This window comes from Pristiophorus japonicus, chromosome 16, assembly GCF_044704955.1.
Source record: "Pristiophorus japonicus isolate sPriJap1 chromosome 16, sPriJap1.hap1, whole genome shotgun sequence".
Taxonomy (NCBI): domain Eukaryota; kingdom Metazoa; phylum Chordata; class Chondrichthyes; family Pristiophoridae; genus Pristiophorus; species Pristiophorus japonicus.
In genome coordinates this window covers 87,268,610-87,293,070 of record NC_091992.1, presented here as the reverse complement: position 1 = coordinate 87,293,070, position 24,461 = coordinate 87,268,610, and the positions used below count along the sequence as shown (strand labels likewise).

Sequence of the window (24,461 nt, the reverse complement as noted above, 5' to 3'; positions counted from 1 at the left end):
GTTACAAATTAGGTGTTCAGAACGAGGTGTGGGGGGGGTGGGGGGAAGGGAAGTCATTACATTCTACAATAAATCCTTAGTTATACTTATACAAATATTATACAAATAATTCCAACCTGAATAAAAATTTATAAGCAAAGAAAAGATTAAATAAACCATGTTCCTATCTGCGTGAAAGTGCTTCAGGCAGGCCTTTCAGGGAGGGAGAAGGCTGCAGGAAGCCTCAAGTTGAGGCAGCCCGACCGACCCGTTCCCGACGGCGGGGGGGGGAGGCAGTAAGGGCCCGACTGACCCGTTCCCGACGGCGGGGGGGGAGGCAGTAAGGGCCCGACTGACCCGTTCCCGACGGCGGGGGGGGAGGCAGTAAGGGCCCGACTGACCCGTTCCCGACGGCGGGGGGGGAGGCAGTAAGGGCCCGACTGACCCGTTCCCGACGGCGGGGGGGGAGGCAGTAAGGGCCCGACTGACCCGTTCCCGACGGCGGTGGGGGGAGGCAGTAAGGGCCCGACTGACCCGTTCCCGACGGCGGGGGAGGCAGTAAGGGCCCGACTGACCCGTTCCCGACGGCGGGGGAGGCAGTAAGGGCCCGACTGACCCGTTCCCGACGGCGGGGGAGGCAGTAAGGGCTCGACCGACCTGTTCCTGACGGCGGGTGGGGGGGGCAGTAAGGGCCCGACCGACCCGTTTCCGACGGCGGGGGGGGGGGGGGAGGGGAGGCCCCCCAGCCGTCGGTCGGGCCCGTCGGGAAACGGCTGCCTCAACTTCTGAGGCTTCCTGCAGCCTTCTCACTGCTGCAAGAAGCCTCAGTGCTGATCATGGGAGGGCAATGTGGTTGTATTAAAAAATGTTAAAAAATTAAACGGCTACAAAGAACTACAAAAATGGGCGATTGCCAATGTTTCCTTCACACTGCGCGTGTGCGAACGCTCCAACGCGCACGCGCAGGGTTGCCGGCACGAAAAAAACTCATTTAAATGTTACCCGCCCCCTCCTAATTACAAAATCGGCGCGAATGGTAGGCTCCGCCCCCTGGGCGCTGCACCAAGCTGACATCGAGCTGCAAAGTGCTCGAGAATAGCGTGTTTTTTTTTTTCAGGCGCCGTTTTCGGCGCGAAAAACGGGCGCCCAGCTCGGAGGGGCACCTGTTTTGCCGCGTGTGGAAACTTGGGGCCTATATATATATATATATATATATCTCTCATCTATCTCTATCTCTATCTCTATCTCTATCTCTATCTCTATCTCTATCTCTATCTCTATCTCTATCTCACTGTCACACTCACACTTACACCTTTATTTCAGTGTATGGCTATGCAGAGCCACAAATTCGGGTGGACTGCCTGCATCTCTCTCTCTGTTTGATCAATCTCTGTTCAAAGCCAAAAGGGAAAGCTTGCCAGACAGCCCCTGCTGAACGCCGGGGTCAGAATCTTCCCACCATGATTAGTGTGAGGTGTTGATTACCAAGAAAAACTAACAAATTGCTTATTATTTAAAGTCTTGCAGGGAGAACAATTTTCATCAGAATATTAACTACGGGCCATCTGAGTATTTTTAACTTGTATGAATGTACCATGATTTACAACTCCCAAGTGAATTGAATTTTTTTTCCATATCCTTTTTTGGAAAAATCTTGCACTGTTACTTAAATATTGAACATCCACTCTCTGGGAAGAAAGAAATATGACATGTTTCACACATGCGCGCAATCATTAAAATGTTTCAAATTGCTGATTCTTTTTACTGAAGGTAACCATTTTAATTTAAATGGAGATGTGAATTTACCAACAAGTCTACGTGGTTTTAAAACTGAAATCGTCGAGATTGAAGGGCAATTTCCCAGTTGTGTGCCCCTGCCAGAACTGGGGTGGGTATTGTGACACTGGGCATGCTGGATACTGCACCAGTCAATTGGCCAACCTCCTTTTCTGTGCTTGTGTTGTAATGGAAGGAAAATCAAGTGGCTACGTGCAGGGTGCTCCATTCTTCGTGACCTCAGATGGTCAGGGTAAAGCTATATTTGTAAAATATGTTTTGAGTTTGTACAATATTCTGATAAGTGCCTGCTGTGTAACACTCTGCTCTAGGAATACAAAAGTGGAAAATCATAAGAACATAAGAAATAGGAGTAGGAGTAGGCCATATGGCCCCTTGAGCCTGCCCCACCATTTAATACAATCATGGTTGATCCGATCATGGACTCCGGTCCACTTCCCTGCCCGCTCCCCATAACCCCTTATTCCCTTGTAGGTTAAGGAACTGTCTTATCTCTGTCTTAAGTTTATTCAATGACTCAGCTTCCACAGCTCTCTGAAGCAGCGAATTCCACAGATTTACAACCCTCTGAAAGAAGAAATTCCTCCTCAACTCAGTTTTAAATGGGCGGCCCCTTATTCTAATATCATGGCCTCTAGTTCTAGTCTCCCCTATCAGTGGAAACATCCTCTCTGCATCCACCTTGTCAAGCCCCCTCATAATCTTCTAAATTCCAATGAGTAGAGGCCCAACCTATTCAACCTCCCCTCATAAGTCAACCCCCTCACCTCCGAAATCAACCTAGTGAACCTTCTCTGAACTGCCTCCAAGCAAGTATATCCTTTCTTAAATATGGAAATCAAAACTGTATGCAGTATTCCAGGTGTGGCCTCACTAATACCCTGTATAGCTGTAAGACTTCCCTGTTTTTATACTCCATCCCCTTTGCAATAAAGGCTAAGATTCCATTGGCCTTCCTGATCACTTGCTGTACCTGCATACTAACCTTTTGTGTTTCATGCACAAGTACCCCCAGGTCCCACTGTACTGCGGCACTTTGCAATCTCTCTCCATTTATATAATTTGTTCCTAGATATTTTTTTCTGCCAAAGTGCATCCTTTCAGTTTTTGTTGTAAGAGACTTCAATTCAGATCAATATTGTATTTTTTTTTTTGTTCAAAGGATTAAAATTGAAGAGGATTATGCCAAAAACCTAGCGAAGCTCTCCCAGAGTCCACTGGCAGGCATGGAGGAAGGGTGAGTTCATTATTTCATTATGATTTTTTTTTGTTCCGAGGATCCTGAGCAGAAAAATTGAATGGGAAATGCAGTCACAAGTGATTTGTTTGTAAGTAGAGGTTTCAAGTGAAGCATGCCACCGTATAATTAGGAGGTGGCACAGTTTAGGTACTGGGGCAGTTCCTGATAGCAATCATAACATGCGGAAGGGATTTTACATGGTAAGGCGCAAAGTAGCATTAACACTAACAAAAAGAAAGGGAATTTCACCATGTGCATCATGACAGAAGAGTAAATTTTATATATCCTTTTTGTATTTGAATGGGCCAGGCGCTGATTGACTTTGTTTTGCTCGCAATGTCATGTTTTCATTGGTAATTTATGAGGATGAATGCCTGTTGTTTGAACTGGGGACAATTGAACAGATCAGGAATCTAACCAAGATATATACATCAGTGATCACTGGACCGGCTGCCGATCGAGGCTTGTGGGGGAGAGGGGTCGCGGATCGTGGGGTGGGGGGAAGGGAAAGAGAAAGAGAGGAGAGGAGGAGGTGAGAGAGGCCGCAATTGGCAGTGGGAAGGCCAAAGCTTCCCTGAGGGGCCGGGGGGAATGGCCCACAAGGAGTGCTAAACAAAGCACTTGCCTTCTGGAGCCGACAGCTCCCACTTCCATTTTGCTGCTGGGTTTCCCGAGCCTTGGGAAACCCGGTCGGCAGCAGTTTAATTAAAATCATGCTCCCAATTGCACTGTAGGAGCCTGATTTAAATAGGTAATGAAGCCTTCCCAAGACCGGGCATTCTCGAGTCTCACTGCCCGCCACTGTAAAAAATGCGGCGGGTTAAAGACACGTGCCCCATTTCTTTATGGGCTCTCCCCCGTTCTCCCCGTCCTCCCGCCCATTGTAGGGGGGGAGGTTTAATGTCAGTGCCAATGTTTCTAAGGAGCTGTGTTCTTTGCGCCACACTGACACATACGCTAACTTTTCCCTGTTCTGCAGAAGCTTCATTGGATTTCACTAGCTGAAATCTTGGCAGTAACATGTCCTCATAAATTGGCAACACTTATTTTCACACTTTGACCAGAGCTTTAGCTTCTGGCTGTCACAAATTAAAATGAGTGATTATTCCCTGACTAGTACTAATAAATGTAGTTTGCGTAAATGGACGGAGACTTCTTATGAACCAAAATCCCATCATTATGTGTGCCATGGAACGAACAGACGCTCCCCAATTACAATATGATGCTCCAAAGACCACCATGTTCTGCTATATATTCTGAAGCGCAGTAAATAACAAGATTGTTTTCAGGCTAAAATTAAAAGTAAAGTTTAGTTACAAGTAAGATAATTGCGCAGTAGCAGAAAGACGCAGCAAGATGTTGATGATCCAAATACTTTTTTAAAAAAAAAAGCAATAATAGATATAGGCCATGGAAAAGTAGTATGTATTAGTATTATTTGAAACCATCCAACTATCTGTACGACTTTGAATGAAACAAGCTTTCATCGACATTTCAGTGCGACCTTTGTATGTGGGGGAAGGGGTGACATTTCTGTCAGTGTAGGGGGCCAGCTGTCAATTAGAAAGAACTGAAATTAAAATTTAGCAGCAATGGTAGTGTCTTTTTGCAAAAAGAAACCTTTCATGTCAAAGGTGTTGATGTTGGAGACATTAATTGGCCCTGAAATTCCGGCCTCCCCGCGTCTATATGGAATGTGTACGGAACTGGGAAGGCATCGCAAAAGCCGGTTTTCGGCATGTAATGCGCATGCGCTGAAAACCAGCTTTTCCGATCTGTCAAGCTCTGGCTTGACAGATCCAATGCATCTCAGCAGCAAGGACGTTTGCATGGGCAAGATTGTGCTATTTGCCCATCTCTTGCCCAGCAAATGTCCTGAAAACTCTGCGCCTTCTTATGGAGTTCCCATTATTATGAATGAAAACACTGTACCTTCATTGGCTGCCCAGAGCCATGTGACTCCAGCTTCTCCCTGCGTATCTGCAAGACGTGAATGCGCTCCGATGCGCAGGGAGAGGAGGCCTCCGACCAGGATCGCAGGAGGGCGCAGCAAGAAAAGGTAGGTCCTGATCTTTTTTCCTATTTTCTCGCGAGCGCCCGCGGGAAGCCCAGCATCGGGATTTCAGGCCCAATATCTTATTTTCTCTCATTTCCTGACGTGTCAGCCCTTAGAGAAGTGATGTGGAACTTTGAAACTTCGCACCATTGGCGGGTCTTTGCCTGCAATGGCTGTTGAAACATAAAACTGCAGGTGTTTGGTCCACGATTTGAATTTGCATGCAATGCAGCCGTAATTGTGGATGTATTTGGACGGTTTTGTGCATTGCCCAGCTGATTTTACTGACAAGCTATGGGCTGGATTGTTGGCTTGTTGCTGCCTCTGATTATGCCCCGGAGGGGCGACAGTGGTGGTGGTGAGCTCTTCCAACGCCCAGCCAGGGTTTTCGGGGCCTGTTTTGGCAGGCCGTGGAGCATTACCGCCCGGAAGAGGCGAGCCGGTCTGCAACGCCCCTGGTGGTGACACCAGATCGATTTTTGGCTCCTGCCCGATCCGTTGAGCGCCGTGCTGGGGACCGCCTGTGAAAGTGGACGGTAACGAACCTGTGGTGGCTACAGTGAGGTAAGTAATATCGACCTCTGGTAAGTGTGACTTTTTGTTTTTGTTTTTTTGCGATTTATGTTGTGGTGGCGTGAACTATGTATTGGGAATGCTTTTGTTGGGTTTTTTTTTTCTCCCCAGGCCTCTCCGAGCACGCTGAGGCCGGCTGTTTAGCTCGGGGTTTTTGCATGCTCAGCCAGCCTAGTGCCCTAAGAGGTGTACAGTGCCTCCCTTAGCACTCCGCCCCACACTCAAGGTGCAGTTGCTCAATTTTGCTGAATGAGGCGCAAACTTTACCGCCCCACCGCCATTACTGACATAAATGAGCAAAGCCGAAAATCCAGCCCTCTTGAATGTTTGGAAAAACTTTAACTATGTGTTGGCGCGCATTTTAGATTTGCTCTGCCAACGAGTGAGTCTCCTCGGCAGTGGTGTGGACGTAGAAACTTCCCCTATTCTAGAACTCCTCTATATAATTTCTTGTTAAAATATGTTCTTTATATTATTACTTAACTGCAAGACCCGGTTATGCCTTTTAGAGTTATTTCATCTGACTGGAGTTATAAGTGAAGTTATGTACATTTTGTTAAAGGCGTACCATGCTGTTGGAGTAACTTCGATTACATAGAACTGTCCATTCCCTGAGTAAAGTGCAAATACTGAGGAGCAGAAGGGATGTCCCACTTTTATAGCCTAGTTATGCTGCACTTTGTGCAACAGTTCAATGAAATCATTGATATGGTGGTGCGTCACCTCAAAGTGAGATCGCTTTAAGCTACTCCTTTGATGGATGAACTTCAACAATTATACATCCCTGTCTGGCGTAAAAATAAAACGGGAAAGGTGGCTCAACCGTGGCTAACCAGGGAAATTAAAGATAGTGTTAAATCCAAGGAAGAGGCATATAAATTGGCCAGAAAAAGCAGCAAACCTGAGGACTGGGAGAAATTTAGAATTCAGCAGAGGAGGACAAAGGGTTTAATTAGGAGGGGGAAAATAGAGTATGAGAGTAAGCTTGCAGGGAACATAAAAACTGACTGCAAAAGCTACTATAGATATGTGAAGAGAAAAAGATTAGTGAAGACTAATGTAGGTCCCTTGCAGTCAGAATCAGGTGAACTTATAATGGGGAACAAAGAAATGGCAGACCAATTGAACAAATACTTTGGTTCTGTCTTCACTAAGGAAGACACAAATAACCTTCCGGAAATACTAGGGGACCAAGGGTCTAGCAAGAAGGAGGAACTGAAGGAAATCCTTATTAGTCAGGAAATTGTGTTGTGGAAATTGATTGGAGGGAAGCTAATGTGACCCCACTTTTTAAAAAAGGAGGGAGAGAGAAAACGGAATTATAGACTGGTTAGCCTGACATCGGTAGTGGGGAAAATGTTGGAATCAATTATTAAAGATGCAATAGCAGCGCATTTGGAAAGCAGTGACGGGATCAGTCCAAGTCAGCATGGATTTATGAAAGGGAAATCATGCTTGAGAAATCTTCTAGAATTTTTTGAGGATGTAACGAGTAGAGTGGATAAGGGAGAACCGGTGGATGTGGTGTATTTGGACTTTCAAAAGGCTTTTGACAAGGTCACACACAAGAGATTAGTGTGCAAAATTAAAGCACATGGTATTGAGGGTAATGTATTGACGTGATAGAGAACTGGCTGGCAGACAAAAAGCAAAGAGTAGGAATAAACAGGTCCTTTTCAGAATGGCAGGCAGTGACTAGTGGGGTACCACAAGGTTCAGTGCTGGGACCCCAGCTATTTACAATATACATTAATGATATTGATGAAGGAATTGAATATAATATCTCCAAGTTTGCAGATGACACTAAGCTGGGTGGCAGTGTGAGCTGTGAGGAGGATGCTAAGAGGCTGCAGAGTGACTTGGACAGGTTAGGTGAGTGGGCAAATGCATGGCAGATGCAGTATAATGTAGATAAATGTGAGGTTATCCACTTTGGTGGTAAAAACAGGGAGGCAGAATATTATCTGAATGGTGACAGATTAGTAAAAGGAGAGGTGCAACGAGACCTGGATGTCATGGTACATCAGTCATTGAAAGTTGGCATGCAGGTACAGCAGGCGGTGAAGAAGGCAAATGGCATGTTGGCCTTCATAGCGAGAGGATTTGAGTATAGGAGCAGGGAGGTCTTACTGCAGTTGTACAGGGCCTTGGTAAGGCCACACGTTGAATATTGTGTACAGTTTTGGTCTCCTAATCTGAGGAAGGACATTCTTGCTCTTGAGGGAGTGCAGCGAAGGTTCACCAGACTGATTCCTGGGATGGCAGGACTGAAATATGAAGTAAGACTGGATCGACTAGGCTTCTATTCACTGGAATTTAGAAGAATAAGAGGGGATCTCATAGAAACATATAAAATTCTGAGGGATTGGACAGGTTAGATGCAGGAAGAATATTCCCGATGATGGAGAAGTCCAGAACCAGGAGTCACAGTCTAAGGGTAAGGGGTAAGCCATTTAGGACTGAGCTGAGAAACTTCTTCACTCGGAGAATTAGGAACCTGTGGCATTCTCTACCACAGAAAGTTGTTGAGGCCAGTTCATTAGATATATTCAAAAGGGAGTTTGATGTGGCCCTTATGGCTAAAGGGATCAATTGTTATGGAGAGAAAGCAGGAATGGGATACTAAAATTGTAAAAATAATCAGCCATGATATTGAATGGTGGTGCAGGCTCGAAGTGCCGAATGGCCTATTGCTGCATCTATTTTCTGTGGTTCTATGCAAAGCGAGTATAAAAGGCTCCTGGGTGAACTTTTTAACCTTTATTTTTAAAGATACTGGTGTTGGCAAGGAGTCTTAACATCTCATGTATTCTTCATCAACGTTACAACTGTCAACATCAAACGCTGCTAGATCAGCTGGACCAAATGCAGTGGGAACCATGGAGGGGCCAAATAAGCTATTCTTTTGTTATTTTTTTTCTTATAGTTTCTGCTGTGACCGAATAATGTGCCTAAACCCAAACTCAAAGAACATCCCTGACTGGACTAGTCTGAATGTTTCCATTTCCTAAACCAACCATTCTCAATTTCCAGTCTGAAAAAGATGATGCCAAGTTATCGTCAGTTGTGAGCTCATTACTAATCAAACTGTCGCTTCAGGAAGTCAAAGTGGATCGAGTTACAATTTGCAAAGTCACTGAGACCTTGGGATGGGTGGTTCCAGTTACACATTCCAGTGAAACTTCAGGGTGTGGCTTATCCTCCAAGGGGACCAATGATAGACAAAGGGTGGAGCATGGCAGCCATTTTTGCAGTACAAATAAGCATGATTATGTTCCTGTCCTTCGTTAACCTATGGCTTATTTCAAACTAGGATTTTACAACAACTTCTAAAGTGGCTTTTTGTCGCAATATTATCAATATGAAATACTTTGCCAGGCAGACAACTCATTAAAGATGATTACATATGATTGCATGGGTTGCTTGGTGCCAGACTTAAGGGGCTGAAAATTGCCCTTCACCCCGATTTGGGGGTGGTAACCTGCCAGGGCTTCCTGTGCCTGGCCCTGACTCGGAATTGGGCCGTGCACCCTTCCAAGAAAGCAGAACGCTGTCTGTCTCCTGTGCTCCGCTCCCTTGGAGGGGCGGTCCCGGGGTGGCAGCGTGCGTAAAGTCCAGAGGCCCGCTGTGGAGGCCAGCGCTACGTGAATGCTCTACATAGCATTAAAGCACTACAACCCCCCCCTTCCATTAGAGGGGAGGGTCGCTACGCATTCTGCAGGCCCTTTGGTGGCCACCACCAGGGACGCGACTGACCGATCCCCAGCAGCCTGGCACCCAACAGGGAGTGCCGGGCTGCACGATGGCGGCCCGGTCGACAGGAGGGCTCCATTGTCCGACCGACTCGAGTCGGCTGACGAATAAAACTGGCAACTTGCGAAGCTGGGGCAGACATCTGCCCACGTCAGCCTCGCGGGCGGGGGCAATTTCCCCCGTGGGTGCAAAGGGGTCAGCACATATGACGATGATGTCATCACCGGTTGCGCGCCGGCCCGGGCCGCTAATCGTGGGGCGCGGTGCTGCTGGGACAGTATCCCCCAAACCTCCGGGGCAATTTCCCCGGATCCCTCCCCTGGGCGAAAACACCATTGTGCCCCCCAGAGGTGCTAATGGGCCTATAAAAAGGGCAATTTTGGCCTCAAATACTCTGCAAGTGAAGGCATGTCGGGCATGTGCTGCTTGTTTCCCTGCAAATGCCTCCTCAGTTATATCCAGTAGAGCCAACTTAAGTGTCCACTGTTGGATTTGTAAAAGTAAACAACTTGCATTTATAAAGTGCCTTTAATGTAGAAAAACATCCCAAGACACTTCAGAGGTGTAAGGAAAACAGATGTCGAACCAAAGGAGGAGAGATGAGGAGGTGTGATCAAAAGCTTGGTCGAGAGATGGCTTTGATGGAGAGGCTTAAAGGAGAAAAGGGTTGTGGAGAGACTCGGGGGTTTATGGATTATTAGCTACCTGCAGAGGGAGCCTCCCTGTGTATCCAATTCATATTGTACCTTGGTGTGAAATAAAAGAACATTTCCTTCCCTTTCTGTAGTATCCCAGTTTTCCCCCAGTGGATGAATTTTTTTTTTCTCTTTTTTTCAGTGGATGAATGCTCAGACTAGAGGGCATTGCAGTTGCAATGTGCTTGCAGCTTTAGGCCTGGCTTGGTACTGGAGCCAAGCTGAGTGAGATACTCTGGAGGAGATGGTAACACTGCTTTGCATCGACAGTTCCGGCCTTGGTATACAATTGTAATGTCAGTGCAAAGCAATTTGAGCTTCACACTGATGCTAAACCTGTGAAGTGTGAGCACATCCTATGAAACAATCAGCAAATTGCTAAGCTGCAATTAAAATTAAAAGGACGATTAAAGTATTGGGTTACATTAGGAGAGGGATCATGTGCAAACCTAACAAGGTCATAGCTGTACAAACCATTAGTCAGAGCCCATCAGATGCTTGTCATCTAATTTTAGGAGAATTTAATTTCCTTTATATCTACAGTGGTGACGAAGATGATTGAGCGTCAGGAATTTAACTTGTGGGTAAAGATTAAGCAAGCTGAGCTTGTTTTTATTGAAGAAAGGGAGACTTTGAGGAGACTTAATTCAACTTCTTAGTGCAACATAAGGAGTTGACCAAGTTGCTCAAAGCAAATTGTACATTGTTGTGAAGGGTTAACATTTCGGATGTGCATTTTAAAAAGTCAGAAATTATAATCAGTGCTATTCTCGTGTGTACTGTTTTTAAAAACAAAATTGTTGCGCTGTTAACATGGGTAGTATTGTGAAATAGTGCAGAGAAGAATTAGATATGCGCATGTTAAGATTTGATATAAATAAAGCTTGAACTAGAATGCCTCTCCTTAAAGAAAAGGTAGTCAGGCAGAAGGTTTGTACTAATGGTAATAGCCTTGTGGATTAAATTACCATGGAAGTCACTGAAGAAGACATTATGTGGATGAAGCATTGCCTTGGTAACTCTGCCATCAACTCGTTCTGTGGCAATGTGTTTATAATGTCGCTACAGTGAGTAGAGAAACTCTTTCCCCCAAGAGGGAACAAAATGTGTTTTTGGATAAAGTACAGTTTGCAGGATAGAGTGAGGTGGGTAATTGGAATTGATATAAAAAATGAATGCCCTTGTGCTGGACCTGTGGCCATTTCCAGTCTCTTTAAAATCCTAATGTTCTTTATTTTTGCCTGTCCCTGGCAGCACCTTGGGAGAGTCCTGGACACAAGTGAAGAAGAGTTTGGCAGACGAGGCCGAGGTTCATCTGAAGTTTTCATCGAAGGTAATAAATCGTTTCACCGATTGACCCACATCCATGGGAAAAAGATCAATAAAAACCCAATCCAGGTGCGCAGGCCTAACTAAATCTGGGCCCCCCCCCGCCATTAAAAGTGGTCGGTGAGGAAAACAATTCCTGGAGCTTTTGTTTTCTTTCTGTCTCTCTCACCCACCCCCGTCTCAGCAGTTCAGAGAGATTTTCCTTGCTCTACACTCTCTCTGAATAATTTTTTTAAAGTACTCTGGTAAACTAGGGATTATTAGTCAACACTGGGCGTGATCTGCAAGCCAGGAGTACAGTCTGTTAATAACACAGGAAAAGCATAGCCTGCAGACGTTTCTATAACTGCTGTGTTTGTGCTATTGTGCTTAGGAACGTGATCAGATAAAGATTTAGCGGCATAGACTTTTGGCAGGTTTTCAACTGGCAGATCTATGTGTGTGTTTTATATATATGTTTGTACTAGGACTTCCTATTTCCTTCTGTGAATTAACTCAAATAAACTCCATGAGCCCTACTGTCGTTCCATATTTGCCAATGAGATTGCAACAGGACAAAATGGAAAATGCCCTTATTGACTGAACGCTGTCCCAGTTTTCCGCGTGTGGATGGGGGAGGGGGGAGGGGGGGGGGGGTTCCATGCTCCCTGGCCTCGCATATCAGGATATTGTGGGAAGCCAGTGGACGAGCAAGTACTTGAAAATGTGACCAGCATAACACGAGATATTAAAACGACAATGTTACAGCTGAGACACATAAGCCTATATTAAACCCACATCTCTGAACATGGCACATTCTCGCACAATATGCTTTCTTTCTCCCCCATTACTTATTTTCCCTGCTGACATTCTGGGTACACTTTCCACATGTCCTTTGATATCTTGCCCAAATGACTATTCAGGTTCAGGCAGTGAGAGTTTGGCTATTCAGCCGCAGTGGGGGAGGCGCATCATGTCTGAGCCGCGCCCAATGTCTACACATGGGTGCTTTCCAGGGGGAATTGCTGGACAGAGAGTGGGAATGTTGATTGATTCTCCTCCTCCCACCCCCACCAGCCTGGAGGGTCTGAAGCCAAATGCAAGCATTCTTCTTATCGCCGTGGCTGAGATCAGATAACTCTGGAGAGTCCAGAGATTGTTCTGTATGCCTGAGTTCCACGTTCATCTGCCAACTCAGCTGGCAATAGAACTGCATCGGAATTGATCAGCATAGCTACAAATCTATGCCAGAAACTCCCCAACAGCAAAATTGCTTTAATTACAGGAAATCCCATTTTATGGTGCTTGGAGAATAGACTGTCTATATTTTCAAGTTTCTGATGTTTATTATCTTGTAAAAAGTAGATTTACTAAAGAACATCCTTTGCACAATGACATGGTCAGAGAAGGAGCAGACGGTACTTTACATAGAGACCGTAAACGTTCAGAGAGAACTCCAATATTATAGAAAATCCTAGGAGTATTCTCTCTCCTTGATGATGAGAGTTCATTTCTGTTCTCATTTCTCAGCTGCAGAGCGAAGTAGAGAAACCACTGCTGTCATTTCGAGAAAACTTCAAGAAGGATATGAAGAAGTTTGACCATCATATATCTGACCTCCGCAAACAACTGAGCGCTCGCTATGCTACAGTGGAGAAGGTATGAGATACTCTGGACTGGGCAGAAAGCTGAAACCTTATTGTTTTCAGAAATATATAATTTTTAACTTAAAAAGGATGCAATGGAGAGATTTTCCTCACCTTTTAATTCATGTAATTAAAATATTGGCCGTGAAATTTCATCAGCGTTCTACCAGCCTTTTGTAACTCCGGCAAAAGATGAATGGAATCACGCTAAGGAAGCGCCTTTACAGCAATGAAATACTTTTGCAGTTTCAATATAGGACAGCAAGGTCCCTCAAACAGCAATGTGATAATGGCCAGATTATATCTGTATTTACTTGTCCGTTGAGGGATAAATATTATTCAGGTCACCATGAAAACTCTTCTGTTCTTCTTTGAAATAGTGTGATGGGATCATTACGGCCACCTTGGAGAGCAGACAGGGCCTTGGTTTAACGTCTCATCCGAAAGACGGCAGTGCAGCACTTCCTCAATATTGCACCAGAGTCTCCGACTCGATTTTGTGCTCAAGTCTCTGGAATGGGACTTGAACCCGCAACCTTCGGACACTGAGGCGAGAGTGCTTCCCACTGAGCCATGCTGGCATGGCCACTTTCAGTTATTTATGCCATTTCCTTGGAGGTTCCCACTGGTTTCACAAAGATAAATATGAAGTCAGTGGAAATAAAAATTGGGAGAGATGTAAAACGGGCTGCTGATTTGCCATCGCTCATTTTACAGGATTGCACAAAGTCAAAATTACCCTATTGATTCTATGTTCTCCATATCAGCAGTTAAAGTATAGATCAGCGCTCTCAACTATATCTTCAGGGCAGCTGAGGCCTGTAACGGCAAATTCATTTCAGTTATCGGACAAGCAGCACAACAAAAAGTATGAACTAAAAAGCAAATGGCAATCAAACATTATAGTCTGTCAACTGGGAGATTAAATCTAAATTAGCAGGAACGTAAAGGAGAATCCTGCTAAAGTCCTGGTCACATTTTGTCACATCTAATGATCCAAGACATTGAAATAAAGCATCATCCTATTATTAGTCATCATTGGCATGTCAAAAACAGTGGGGAAATCTTTGATGTCTCGACATTGGAATTCCAGTCCATCCTGGAATTAATGATAAATCACGGAGATTGTCTGGGGCTCGTCCAACAGTCGGACAATCATCTTTTCAACATTCCAGACAAAGATGCTCCACATTTCATTGCAGGCAGCTGTCTCTCTAATTCCTGCTGTTACCAGAGATCTGTTGGTGGCCATTCTAGATACAGCTACCTGTTGTGGACTGCAGAATATTTTTTAGTAATGACAATCACAGTTATATTATTGGGTGAATCTTGGCTGACTCCTGCCAGAATAACGCTAATGAGGTTTGGATAAACAAAAAAATAAGTTTGTTTACAGTCAGACTTGAAAGTTAACAGAATTGAGTACACAAATGCTGTTTTTATAGTCAGCAATTCATAAAACTGATGCCCATCATGTCATGTATCTAGACCCCTCTGTATTTTTCTCTCCAATTTTCTCTCCTGACTGTGCTCACTCATGTTGACTTGCCAGTAAACAGATTCAAACTCCCTGAATAGTCATTCTTTGCTGAAGCCTGACAGTATCCTCACCTAGTGTTCACACACGGGCAGATTTTGACTGTGCGATAGTATAAAAGAGGTGATATCGAGTCGGCAGCCCAAGTGAGATGTGAAATGGGCTGTTGATAGCTATCGCTTGTTTTACACTATAGCAGTGTGGAGGCCCCGACCTGTGTGAGAACACCAGCGGCAGGTTGGGGCCATAAAAGGAGCTGGAGGTGCGGCGCCGAGGAGCAGCGAGGAGGCGTGCCACTTCAGAGAGCAGCGAAGAGTGACGTCATCAAGGTTCAGGTCGGTGATTGGAGCGTGGGTAGATACAGCAGGAGCGGCGAGGTCGGGGCGAAGGCGCAGCGAGAGACTGTAGAGGAATGTGATCGGGGCCCAGGAGTGGGGTGAGTTTGGGGGCCAGGGGCCCGGGGCAACATGGGCTAGCCCACACTGCGATATGTGTGCGCACTAGGTCCGTGCAGCAGAGCAAGTCTCCAGTTGTCTTGGGTAATCCTCGCCACTGGTCCAAGACCTAGCTCTCAAGCTCGTGTGGTGGCTGGTGTGCAACGGTCACCACACGTTTAAAAAAAATCCATGCACAGGCATCTTCCACCCTTCAGGATGTAGTTCAGGATCTGGAATATTAGGTCCTTCATTGAAACACCTGTAAACTCATCCTTTTTTGTTGTCGAAGCAAGTCATCCTCATTTCGAGGGACTGCCTATGATGATGATGACTATAGCACAAAGTCGAGATTAACCCAAAGGTTGCTAATCGGGTGCATGAATTGTTCTTGGTATATACTTTGTATTCACCCAGCTAATCCAGAGGCCCCGAGGGCAGTAGTGGTGCCCCTAAAGTTGGTTTGGGACCAGGGTCCCAGGGGCAGCACGGGCCAGCCCACACTGCGATATGTGTGCGCACCAGGTACGTGCAGCAGAGCAGGTTTCCAGTCGTCTTGGATAACCCTTGCCACTCTACCAAGACCTAGCTCTCAAGCCCAAGACAAATGTGGGATCTACCTTGGATCCTCCCGGTCTGTGTGGCTCAAACCCATAATTGGTGCTGCATTCATCAACGGCGACACTGGTGGTGCCATTCATAGGCATATAGGAACAGGAGCAGTCCAATTAGCCCCTCGAGCCTGTTCCATCATTCAATGAGATCATGGCTGATCTGTGACCTAATTCCATATACCCACCTTTGCCCCATATCCCTTAATACATTTTGGTTAACAAAAATCAATCAATCTCTGATTTAACATTAACAACTGACCCAGCATCAACCGCCATTTGCAGAAGAGAGTTCCAAACATCTACCAACCGTTGCGTGTAGAAGTGTTTCCTAACTTCACTCCTGAATGGTCTGGCTCTAATTTTTAGGCTATGTCCCCTCGTCCTAGACTCCCCAACAAGCAGACCTATATTCTCTCTATCTACCCTATCAGTTTCCCTTAATATCCTGAAAACTTCAATCAAATCACTACGTAATCTAAATTCCAGGGAATACAACCCCAGTTTGTATAATCTCTCCTCGTAATTCAACAGTTAATTCAGAGACCATGGTCCAGAACTTAAAAGAAGGGTAACTTTGAAGGTATGAGGCGTGAATTGGCTCGGATAGATTGGCGAATAATACTTAAGGGGTTGACTGTGGATGGGCAATGGCAGACATTTAGAGACCGCATGGATGAACTACAACAATTGTACATTCCTGTCTGGCGTAAAAATAAAAAAGGGAAGGTGGCTCAACCGTGGCTATCAAGGGAAATCAGGGATAGTATTAAAGCCAAGGAAGTGGCATACAAATTGGCCAGAAATAGCAGCGAACCCAGAGACTGGGAGAAATTTAGAACTCAGCAGAGGAGGACAAAGGGTTTGATTAGGGCAGGGAAAATGGAGTATGAGAACAAGCTTGCAGGGAACATTAAGACGGATTGCAAAAGTTTCTATAGATATGTAAAGAGAAAAAGGTTAGTAAAGACAAACGTAGGTCCCCTGCAGTCAGAATCAGGGGAAGTCATAACGGGGTGAACAAAGAAATGGCAGACCAATTGAACAAGTACTTTGGTTCGGTATTTACTAAGGAGGACACAAACAACCTTCCGGATATAAAAGGGGTCGGAGGGTCAAGTAAGGAGGAGGAACTGAGGGAAATCCTTATTAGTTGGGAAATTGTGTTGGGGAAATTGATGGGATTGAAGGCCGATGAATCCCCAGGGTCTGATGGACTGCATCCCAGAGTACTTAAGGAGGTGGCCTTGGAAATAGCGGATGCATTGACAGTCATTTTCCAACATTCCATGGATTCTGGATCAGTTCCTATCGAGTGGAGAGTAGCCAATGTAACCCCATTTTTTAAAAAAGGAGGGAGAGAGAAAACAGGGAATTATAGACCGATCAGCCTGACATCGGTAGTGGGTAAAATGATGGAATCAATTATTAAGGATGTCATAGCAGCGCATTTAGAAAGAGGTGACATGATAGGTCCAAGTCAGCATGGATTTGTGAAAGGGAAATCATGCTTGACAAATCTTCTGGAATTTTTTGAGGATGTTTCCAGTCGAGTGGACAAGGGAGAACCAGTTGATGTGGTATATTTGGACTTTCAGAAGGCTTTCAACAAGGTCCCACACAAGAGATTAATGTGCAAAGTTAAAGCACATGGGATTGGGGGTAGTGTGCTGACATGGATTGAGAACTGGTTGGCAGACAGGAAGCAAAGAGTAGGAGTAAATGGGTACTTTTCAGAATGGCAGGCGGTGACTAGTGGGGTACCGCAAGGTTCTGTGCTGGGGCCCCAGCTGTTTACACTGTACATTAATGATTTAGACGAGGGGATTAAATGTAGTATCTCCAAATTTGCGGATGACACTAAGTTGGGTGGCAGTGTGAGCTGCGAGGAGGATGCTATGAGGCTGCAGAGTGACTTGGATAGGTTAGGTGAGTGGGCAAATGCATGGCAGATAAAGTATAAAGTGGATAAATGTGAGGTTATCCACTTTGGTGGTTAAAAACAGAGAGACAGACTATTATCTGAATGGTGACAGATTAGGAAAAGGGGAGGTGCAACGAGACCTGGGTGTCATGGTACATCAGTCATTGAAGGTTGGCATGCAGGTACAGCAGGCGGTTAAGAAAGCAAATGGCATGTTGGCCTTCATAGCGAGGGGATTTGAGTACAGGGGCAGGGAGGTGTTGCTACAGTTGTACAGGGCCTTGGTGAGGCCACACCTGGAGTATTGTGTACAGTTTTGGTCTCCTAACCTGAGGAAGGACTTTCTTGCTATTGAGGGAGTGTAGCGAAGGTTCACCAGACTGATTCCCGGGATGGCGGGACTGACCTATCAAGAAAGACTGGATCAACTGGGCTTGTATTCACTGGAGTTCAGAAGAATGAGAGGGGATCTCATAGAAACGTTTAAAATTCTGATGGGTTTAGACAGGTTAGATGCAGGAAGAATGTTCCCAATGTTGGGGAAGTCCAGAACCAGGGGTCACAGTCTAAGGATAATGGGTAAGCCATTTAGGACCGAGATGAGGAGAAACTTCTTCACCCAGAGAGTGGTGAACCTGTGGAATTCTCTACCACAGAAAGTTGTTGAGGCCAATTCACTAAATATATTCAAAAAGGAGTTAGATGTCGTCCTTACTACTAGGGGGATCAAGGGGTATGGTGAGAAAGCAGGAATGGGGTACTGATGTTGCATGTTCAGCCATGAACTCATTGAATGGCGGTGCAGGCTAGAAGGGCTGAATGGCCTACTCCTGCACCTATTTTCTATGTTTCTAACCCTTGGAGTTCAGATATCATTCTACTAAATCTACTCCCTCCAAGGCCAATATATCCTTCCTAAGGTGTGGTTCCCAGAACTGAGCACAGTACCCCAGGCGTGGTCTAACCAGTGTTTTGTATAACTGCAGCATGACATCTACCTCATTGTATTCGCCATCTAGATATAAAAGTCAGCAGTCCATTTCGACTTTTTGATTATTTTCTGTACCTGTCCATGACATTTTAATGACCAATGAACATGAACCCCCAAGTCTCTTTGGACCTCCACTGATTCTAGATTTTCACCAGTACTCTCATCAATCCTTTTTTGATCTAAAGTGGATAACTTCACACTTGCCTACACTGAAATCGATTTGTCACAGTTTTTCCCATTCGCTTAATCTATTGATATCTTTTTGTAATTTTATGCTTCCATCTACACTGCTTACAATGCCACCGATCTTTGTGTCATTGACAAATTTGGATATGTGGCTCTATATCCCATCATCAAAGTCATTAGTAAATACAGTGAATAATTTAGTTCCCAACACAGATCCTTTTGGAACATCACTAGTCACATCGTGCCAATTAGAGTACCTGCCCATTATCCCTACTCTCTGAGCCCAAATTGCCTTGTTTTGCGCTGACACGGTAGCGTAATGCCCCGTCTGCCGTGCAACCGGCGATAGCGTCGTCGCCATGTGTGTCGACTCCTCAGCACCGTGCGGCGACCATTTTCTGCTTCGCGGCGGAATTTGGCCAGCCCCCTACGAGGCTGCCACGAGCGGTGTCAGCACCAGCCTCGTGGCTCTGCGAACCGGGCCGACATCTTGCGGAGCGGAATTTAAATGGGAGGTGGGGAGCGCCGTGTGCCGCCATTTTGTAGGTTTGGCCGACTCACTGGTCAGTCCATTTTGGTCCTCTGTTGCGTGGTCCAGGCCGCCATCGTGCAGCCCGACACCCCGTTTGGATGCTGGGCTGCAGCCTCGACACCATGTGGCCCTGGTGGCCCAGTGGAGGTCATCAGAGGCTGTGCCGAAGGTGCAGCAGCCCTCCCCTTTAACTGAAGGGGAGGGGTGTTGAAACGTGAACGTGCCCAAGAGGCGCCCCCGATCCGCCCCAACAGGAAGTGAGGTGCGTGACATTGCACTCCACTTCCTGTGAGGGGCAGCAACCGAAAATTCCATGAGCTTCAACTTTAGCCAACAGTCTCTTGTGAGGGACTTTATCGACTGCCTTCTGGAAGTCCATGTGAATAACATCCATAGACATTCTCCTGTCCACTACTTCAGTCACCGCCTCAGAAAATTCAATCAGATTCAGGCATGACCTGCCCTTTTACAAATCCATGCTGGCACTCTCTGATTAGCTGAAAATGTTCAAGATGTTCAGTCACCCTATCCTTAATTATAGACTTTAGTATTAGGCAATTGCTGTCCTACATTGGCTCCTGGTTAAGCAACGCCTCGTTTTCAAAATTCTCATCCTTGTCTACAATCCCTCCATGGCCTCGCCTCTCCCCACCTCTGCAATCTCCCCCAGCCCAACAGCCCTCTCCTCCCCACCCGCCCCCCCCGGAGATATCCACGCCCCTCAAACTCTGCCCTCCCAAGCTTCCCCAATCACAACCGCTCAACCATCGGTGGCCGTGCCCTCAGCCCAAGCTCCAGAAATCCCTCCCCAAACCTCTCCCTCCTCCCCCAAAACCCACCTCTCCGACCAAGCCCTTGGTCATCTGCCTTAATCTTCTCCCCCATGTGACTCGGTGTCAATTTTCCTGTTGTCTCATAACACTCTTGTGAAGCGTCTTGGAACGTTTTTTTACTACATTAAAGGCACTATACAAATACAAGTTGTTTTTGTTGACACCAATATGGTTTATAGTGGCTATTTTATTGTCAACAAGTGAAAGATCCATTTCCCAACAACAGATGTGAAGCTAACTGGTCTATAATTCCCAGGTTTACCCCTCTCATCTCTCTCAAATAGTAAAGTGACATGTGCAATTTTCCAATCTAAAGGAACAGTTCCTGAATAGAGAAATCTTTGGAAGATTCTAGTTAGGGCATCTGCAATGTTCTAGTTAGGGCATCTGCAATGTTCTCACCTACTTCCTTTAAAGTCCTGGGGATTTGTTGCTCTTTATTACTATTATTTACTTCATTACAGTTAATTAATTATGGTGAGTCCCCATCCCTGATTCAAAATTAGTTTCCTTGGGGTGTCCCATACACTATCCACTTCCTCTGCTGTAAACACTGTTGCAAAGTAATTAGTTAAAATGTCGACCATTTCCTTATGTTTATTTACAATATCACCATTATCCATTTTAAGGGGCCCACATTGTTCTTGATCACCTCTGTTTCCTAATACAATTGTAAACAATGTTGTGTTGATTTTGATATCCCTCAAGTTTTTTCTCCAACTCCTTTTTGTGACTCTTGCTATCTGTTTTGAGACCTTGCTGTTCTTTGTATCTCCCCATTCGCCAGGATCTGTGCTATTTTTGTAAGCTTTTTCCTTTAGTTTTATGCTGTCCCTTACCCCTCCCTCTCTTTTCTATCCATAGCATTTTTTTTGGCAAGTAGAGCTCTTGCCTCTTGGGGGTAAAAACTGGTTCTGTATCATGTTAGATTCTTTTTTGAAAACCTCCCACTGATCTCCTGTTGTTTTACCCATTGGCAGATTTGCCCAGTTTACTGTGGACAGTCTCTGTCTCACCCCGTTGAAGTCAGCCTTACCCAAATCTAGAATCTTAGCTGTTTCCGGTTTCTCCCTTTTAAACACAATATTGAAATCAATCATATCATGGTTGCTAATCGATAAATATTCACACACTGTTACGCTGTTAACTAAATCTGACTCAGTACTCATTATTAAATCTAATATGGCCTGCCCCCTTGTTGCTTCTAGGATATATTGTTGCAGAAAACTGTCCTGAACACAAGAAATGTTTCTGACATGAGCTAGTCTACTTATCTCAATTAATACGGAAGTTAAAATCCCCCATTACAACCACTCTGCCTTTACTACATGCTTGTCTAATCTCTGCATTTATACAGTCTGCCACTTCACAGCTGCTACCAAGGGGCCTATACACAACTCACTACAGATTTTAATCCTTTTCTATTTCTTAATTCAACCCATAAAGACTTCACTGCCTGCTTGCTTCTCGTTATATCCTCTCATCACAGAAGTAATTTCTTCCTTAATCACTAATGCGACTCCTCCCGCTCCACCACTTTCCCTGTTCGTCCTGTAGGACATGATCTATTCAGTTCCCAGTCCTGACTATCTTGCAGCGATGCCTCGATAATGGCTATCATGTCATACCCTCTAAGTTGAATTTGCGCCTGCAATTTATTCAATTTGTTCCTTATACAGAACGCTTATTTGGGCCACACACCCTAACCCGTTCTTCCGCTTTAATGTTTCTCTTGCACCTTTCTTATTTCACTCTCTTGATTTAATTTCCTTACACCTTTTACTTTTGCCATTATCCATAGTGCCTAATGCGCAATTTCTGACTATTTCACTACTCCCTTCCTCTGTATTATAGAATTATTATTTGTATTCCTCTGTGTTTTTAAGCTGTTGCAGCAATTGAGGCAAATGAAAAAACCTCAGCTGCCCAGAGTTGTGGTGTGGCATTGTGTGACCCACTGGCGATTCCCCTGAAAGGTGCAGATCCTGTTCAAGTGATGACTCTTCAGGAAATCGCCACCTGACGCAGATGTGACCAGTTATTGCTAAAAAAAAAAATGTACTGTTGTGAAATTCCTCTGAGTGTGTGGATCACTGCCTTGGCTCAGCTGCATGTGGACTTGAAACCAAACAATTTTAGTATAGTAGCCAAAATGCAGAACTGCAATCTATTTGACCAATGATCACTGCTGGCTTACAGTTTCTAGGATTATTTTAGAACCTTGAAATACAAAGGCCTAGAAATTCTTCTCATGCCTGCAGTCTTGGTATCATGGTGTACTGCCCCTCATCCGCTGCACTGTCTCCAGCAACATCTTCAGCCATTATGCACCTGCATTCTGGAGCTCATCCCTACTTCATGATTCTTTTGTAAAGGCCCCCTTCAAAACTTATCTATTTAATTGTGCATTGGGCCATCTCGACGAATTCTTTGCCCAATGTCCACTGCTCATGCTGCAAAGCACTTTGGTGTATTCTGTTAAGTGTCGGGCACTATTTAAATGCAAGCTGTTGGTGTTCACATAGATGGATCTCAACCAGGAAAGGCTGACTTCTCTTTGGATCTGTGGTAACTGATGTCACCCTTTTTCGTAGGCTCGAAAAGCTCTGTCAGAGAGGCAGAAGGATCTGGAATTCAAAACTCAACAACTGGAGAATAAATCCACTTACAAAACAGAGGAAGACATCAAGAAAGCCAGGCGGAAATCGACACAAGCAGGTGGGGTAGGACATTGTGTTTGGGATGCGGCATTGAACAGGCTGGCTGCTCTGGCAGGACTAACTGCATGTATCTTAGTTCTGTTATCCTCTGCATATTCTATTATCAGCTTCCCTTACATAGGCACAGGGCATTCTCACTGCCTTCTGTCTGTTGGGAAACGGTCTTTAATCCATTGGTTGCCCCTCCTGCCTTTTTATATTGGTCTTAAACACTTGATCAATGTATTCACTGCCCAGTAATAAGAAGGGATGACCCAGATCACAAAAGTGCACGGAACTAAAATAGTTATTTAAAAGGAAGAACCGTTTAGGGGAGTACCTTTTGTTCAAAAAATACTTCCTATTTTCCATTGATAAAATATATTTATAAAAAGGTAGCCTTTTTTACAAAAAAAATGAAAAATATAATAAAACAATAAGCGATCCTCTGACCGCCAGATAGACATGCTGGCTTGGGTTTCTCTCACAGCTCACCCACTCCTTGATATCACTGGTGGTGAGCTTTGCAGGCCAGCTACATTTTTACTTGTGCTATGACTTTGGGCCTGCCTCCAGTCTCCCAACGCTCAGCCTGGTCTGAACCTATGGCCCACATTGAGTTTATCTTGATTCAAGCTCTTTTAAAAACACTTTTTTACTTGTGCTCAATGCAAAAGTTACGTGTTCTGTGAACTGAAACTTGACTGGGTGCACACAGTAACTCGGATAATGGGCCTCCGGGCAAACCATTGAGATATATATTGGGAATAGCATGGGACATCATTGTACACTTCTGATCTCTCTGACTGTCACTAATGGCACACTGGAAGACTGTTCGCTCAGACTAAAACAACTAATTTGTGCTGATTATGAAAATTCAAGAAAGAAAAAAATAGATAATTGTTTGTCACCTGACCAGGCTTTCAGTCAATACATGTTAAGCTCTCAACATTAGCAGAAGTGTTTTACTCCATCTGGTTTTTAAAAAAAGGCAATAAAAGTTCCAACGCTTTGCAGTTCTCTCCATTAATTTGGACCATGCATCCACAATAACAAGTTTTGAAAAAACTCTTTTATTAAAAAAAAAGGGGGCCGACAAAAGGCAGCTAACTATAGGTCGGTTAGTTTAACATCTGTAGTGGGAAAAATGCTTGAAGCTATCATTAAGGAAGAAATAGCAGGACATCTAGATAGGAATAGTGCAATCAAGCAGACGCAACATGGATTCATGAAGGGGAAATCATATTTAACTAATTTACTGGAATTCTTTGAGGATATAACGATCATGGTGGATAGAGGTGTACCGATGGATGTGGTGTATTTAGATTTCCAAAAGGCATTCGATAAGGTGCCACACAAAAGGTTACTGCAGAAGATAAAAGTACGCGGAGTCAGAGGAAATGTATTAGCATGGATAGAGAATTGGCTGGCTAACAGAAAACAGAGAGTCGGGATAAATGGGTCCTTTTCGGGTTGGAAATCGGTGGTTAGTGGTGTGCCACAGGGATCGGTGCTGGGACCACAACTGTTTACAATATACATAGATGACCTGGAAGAGGGGACAGAGTGTAGTGTAACAAAATTTGCAGATGGCACAAAGATTAGTGGAAAGCGGGTTGTGTAGAGGACACAGAGAGGCTGCAAAGAGATTTAGATAGGTTAAGCGA

General features: G+C 44.9%; 1 protein-coding gene across 3 annotated transcripts in view; it reads left to right on the top strand.

Moving 5' to 3' along the window:
• Nucleotides 1-24,461, top strand: part of gas7b (growth arrest-specific 7b) — a 437,192-nt gene that overhangs the window by 381,717 nt on the left and 31,014 nt on the right. For all 3 annotated transcript variants that reach the window (XM_070857533.1, XM_070857534.1, XM_070857535.1), the window contains exons 8-11: nt 2,939-3,013; nt 11,348-11,426; nt 12,932-13,060; nt 22,690-22,813. In XM_070857533.1, the coding sequence (XP_070713634.1) occupies nt 2,939-3,013; nt 11,348-11,426; nt 12,932-13,060; nt 22,690-22,813 (407 nt within the window). The remainder of the gene's footprint in view (nt 1-2,938; nt 3,014-11,347; nt 11,427-12,931; nt 13,061-22,689; nt 22,814-24,461) is intronic.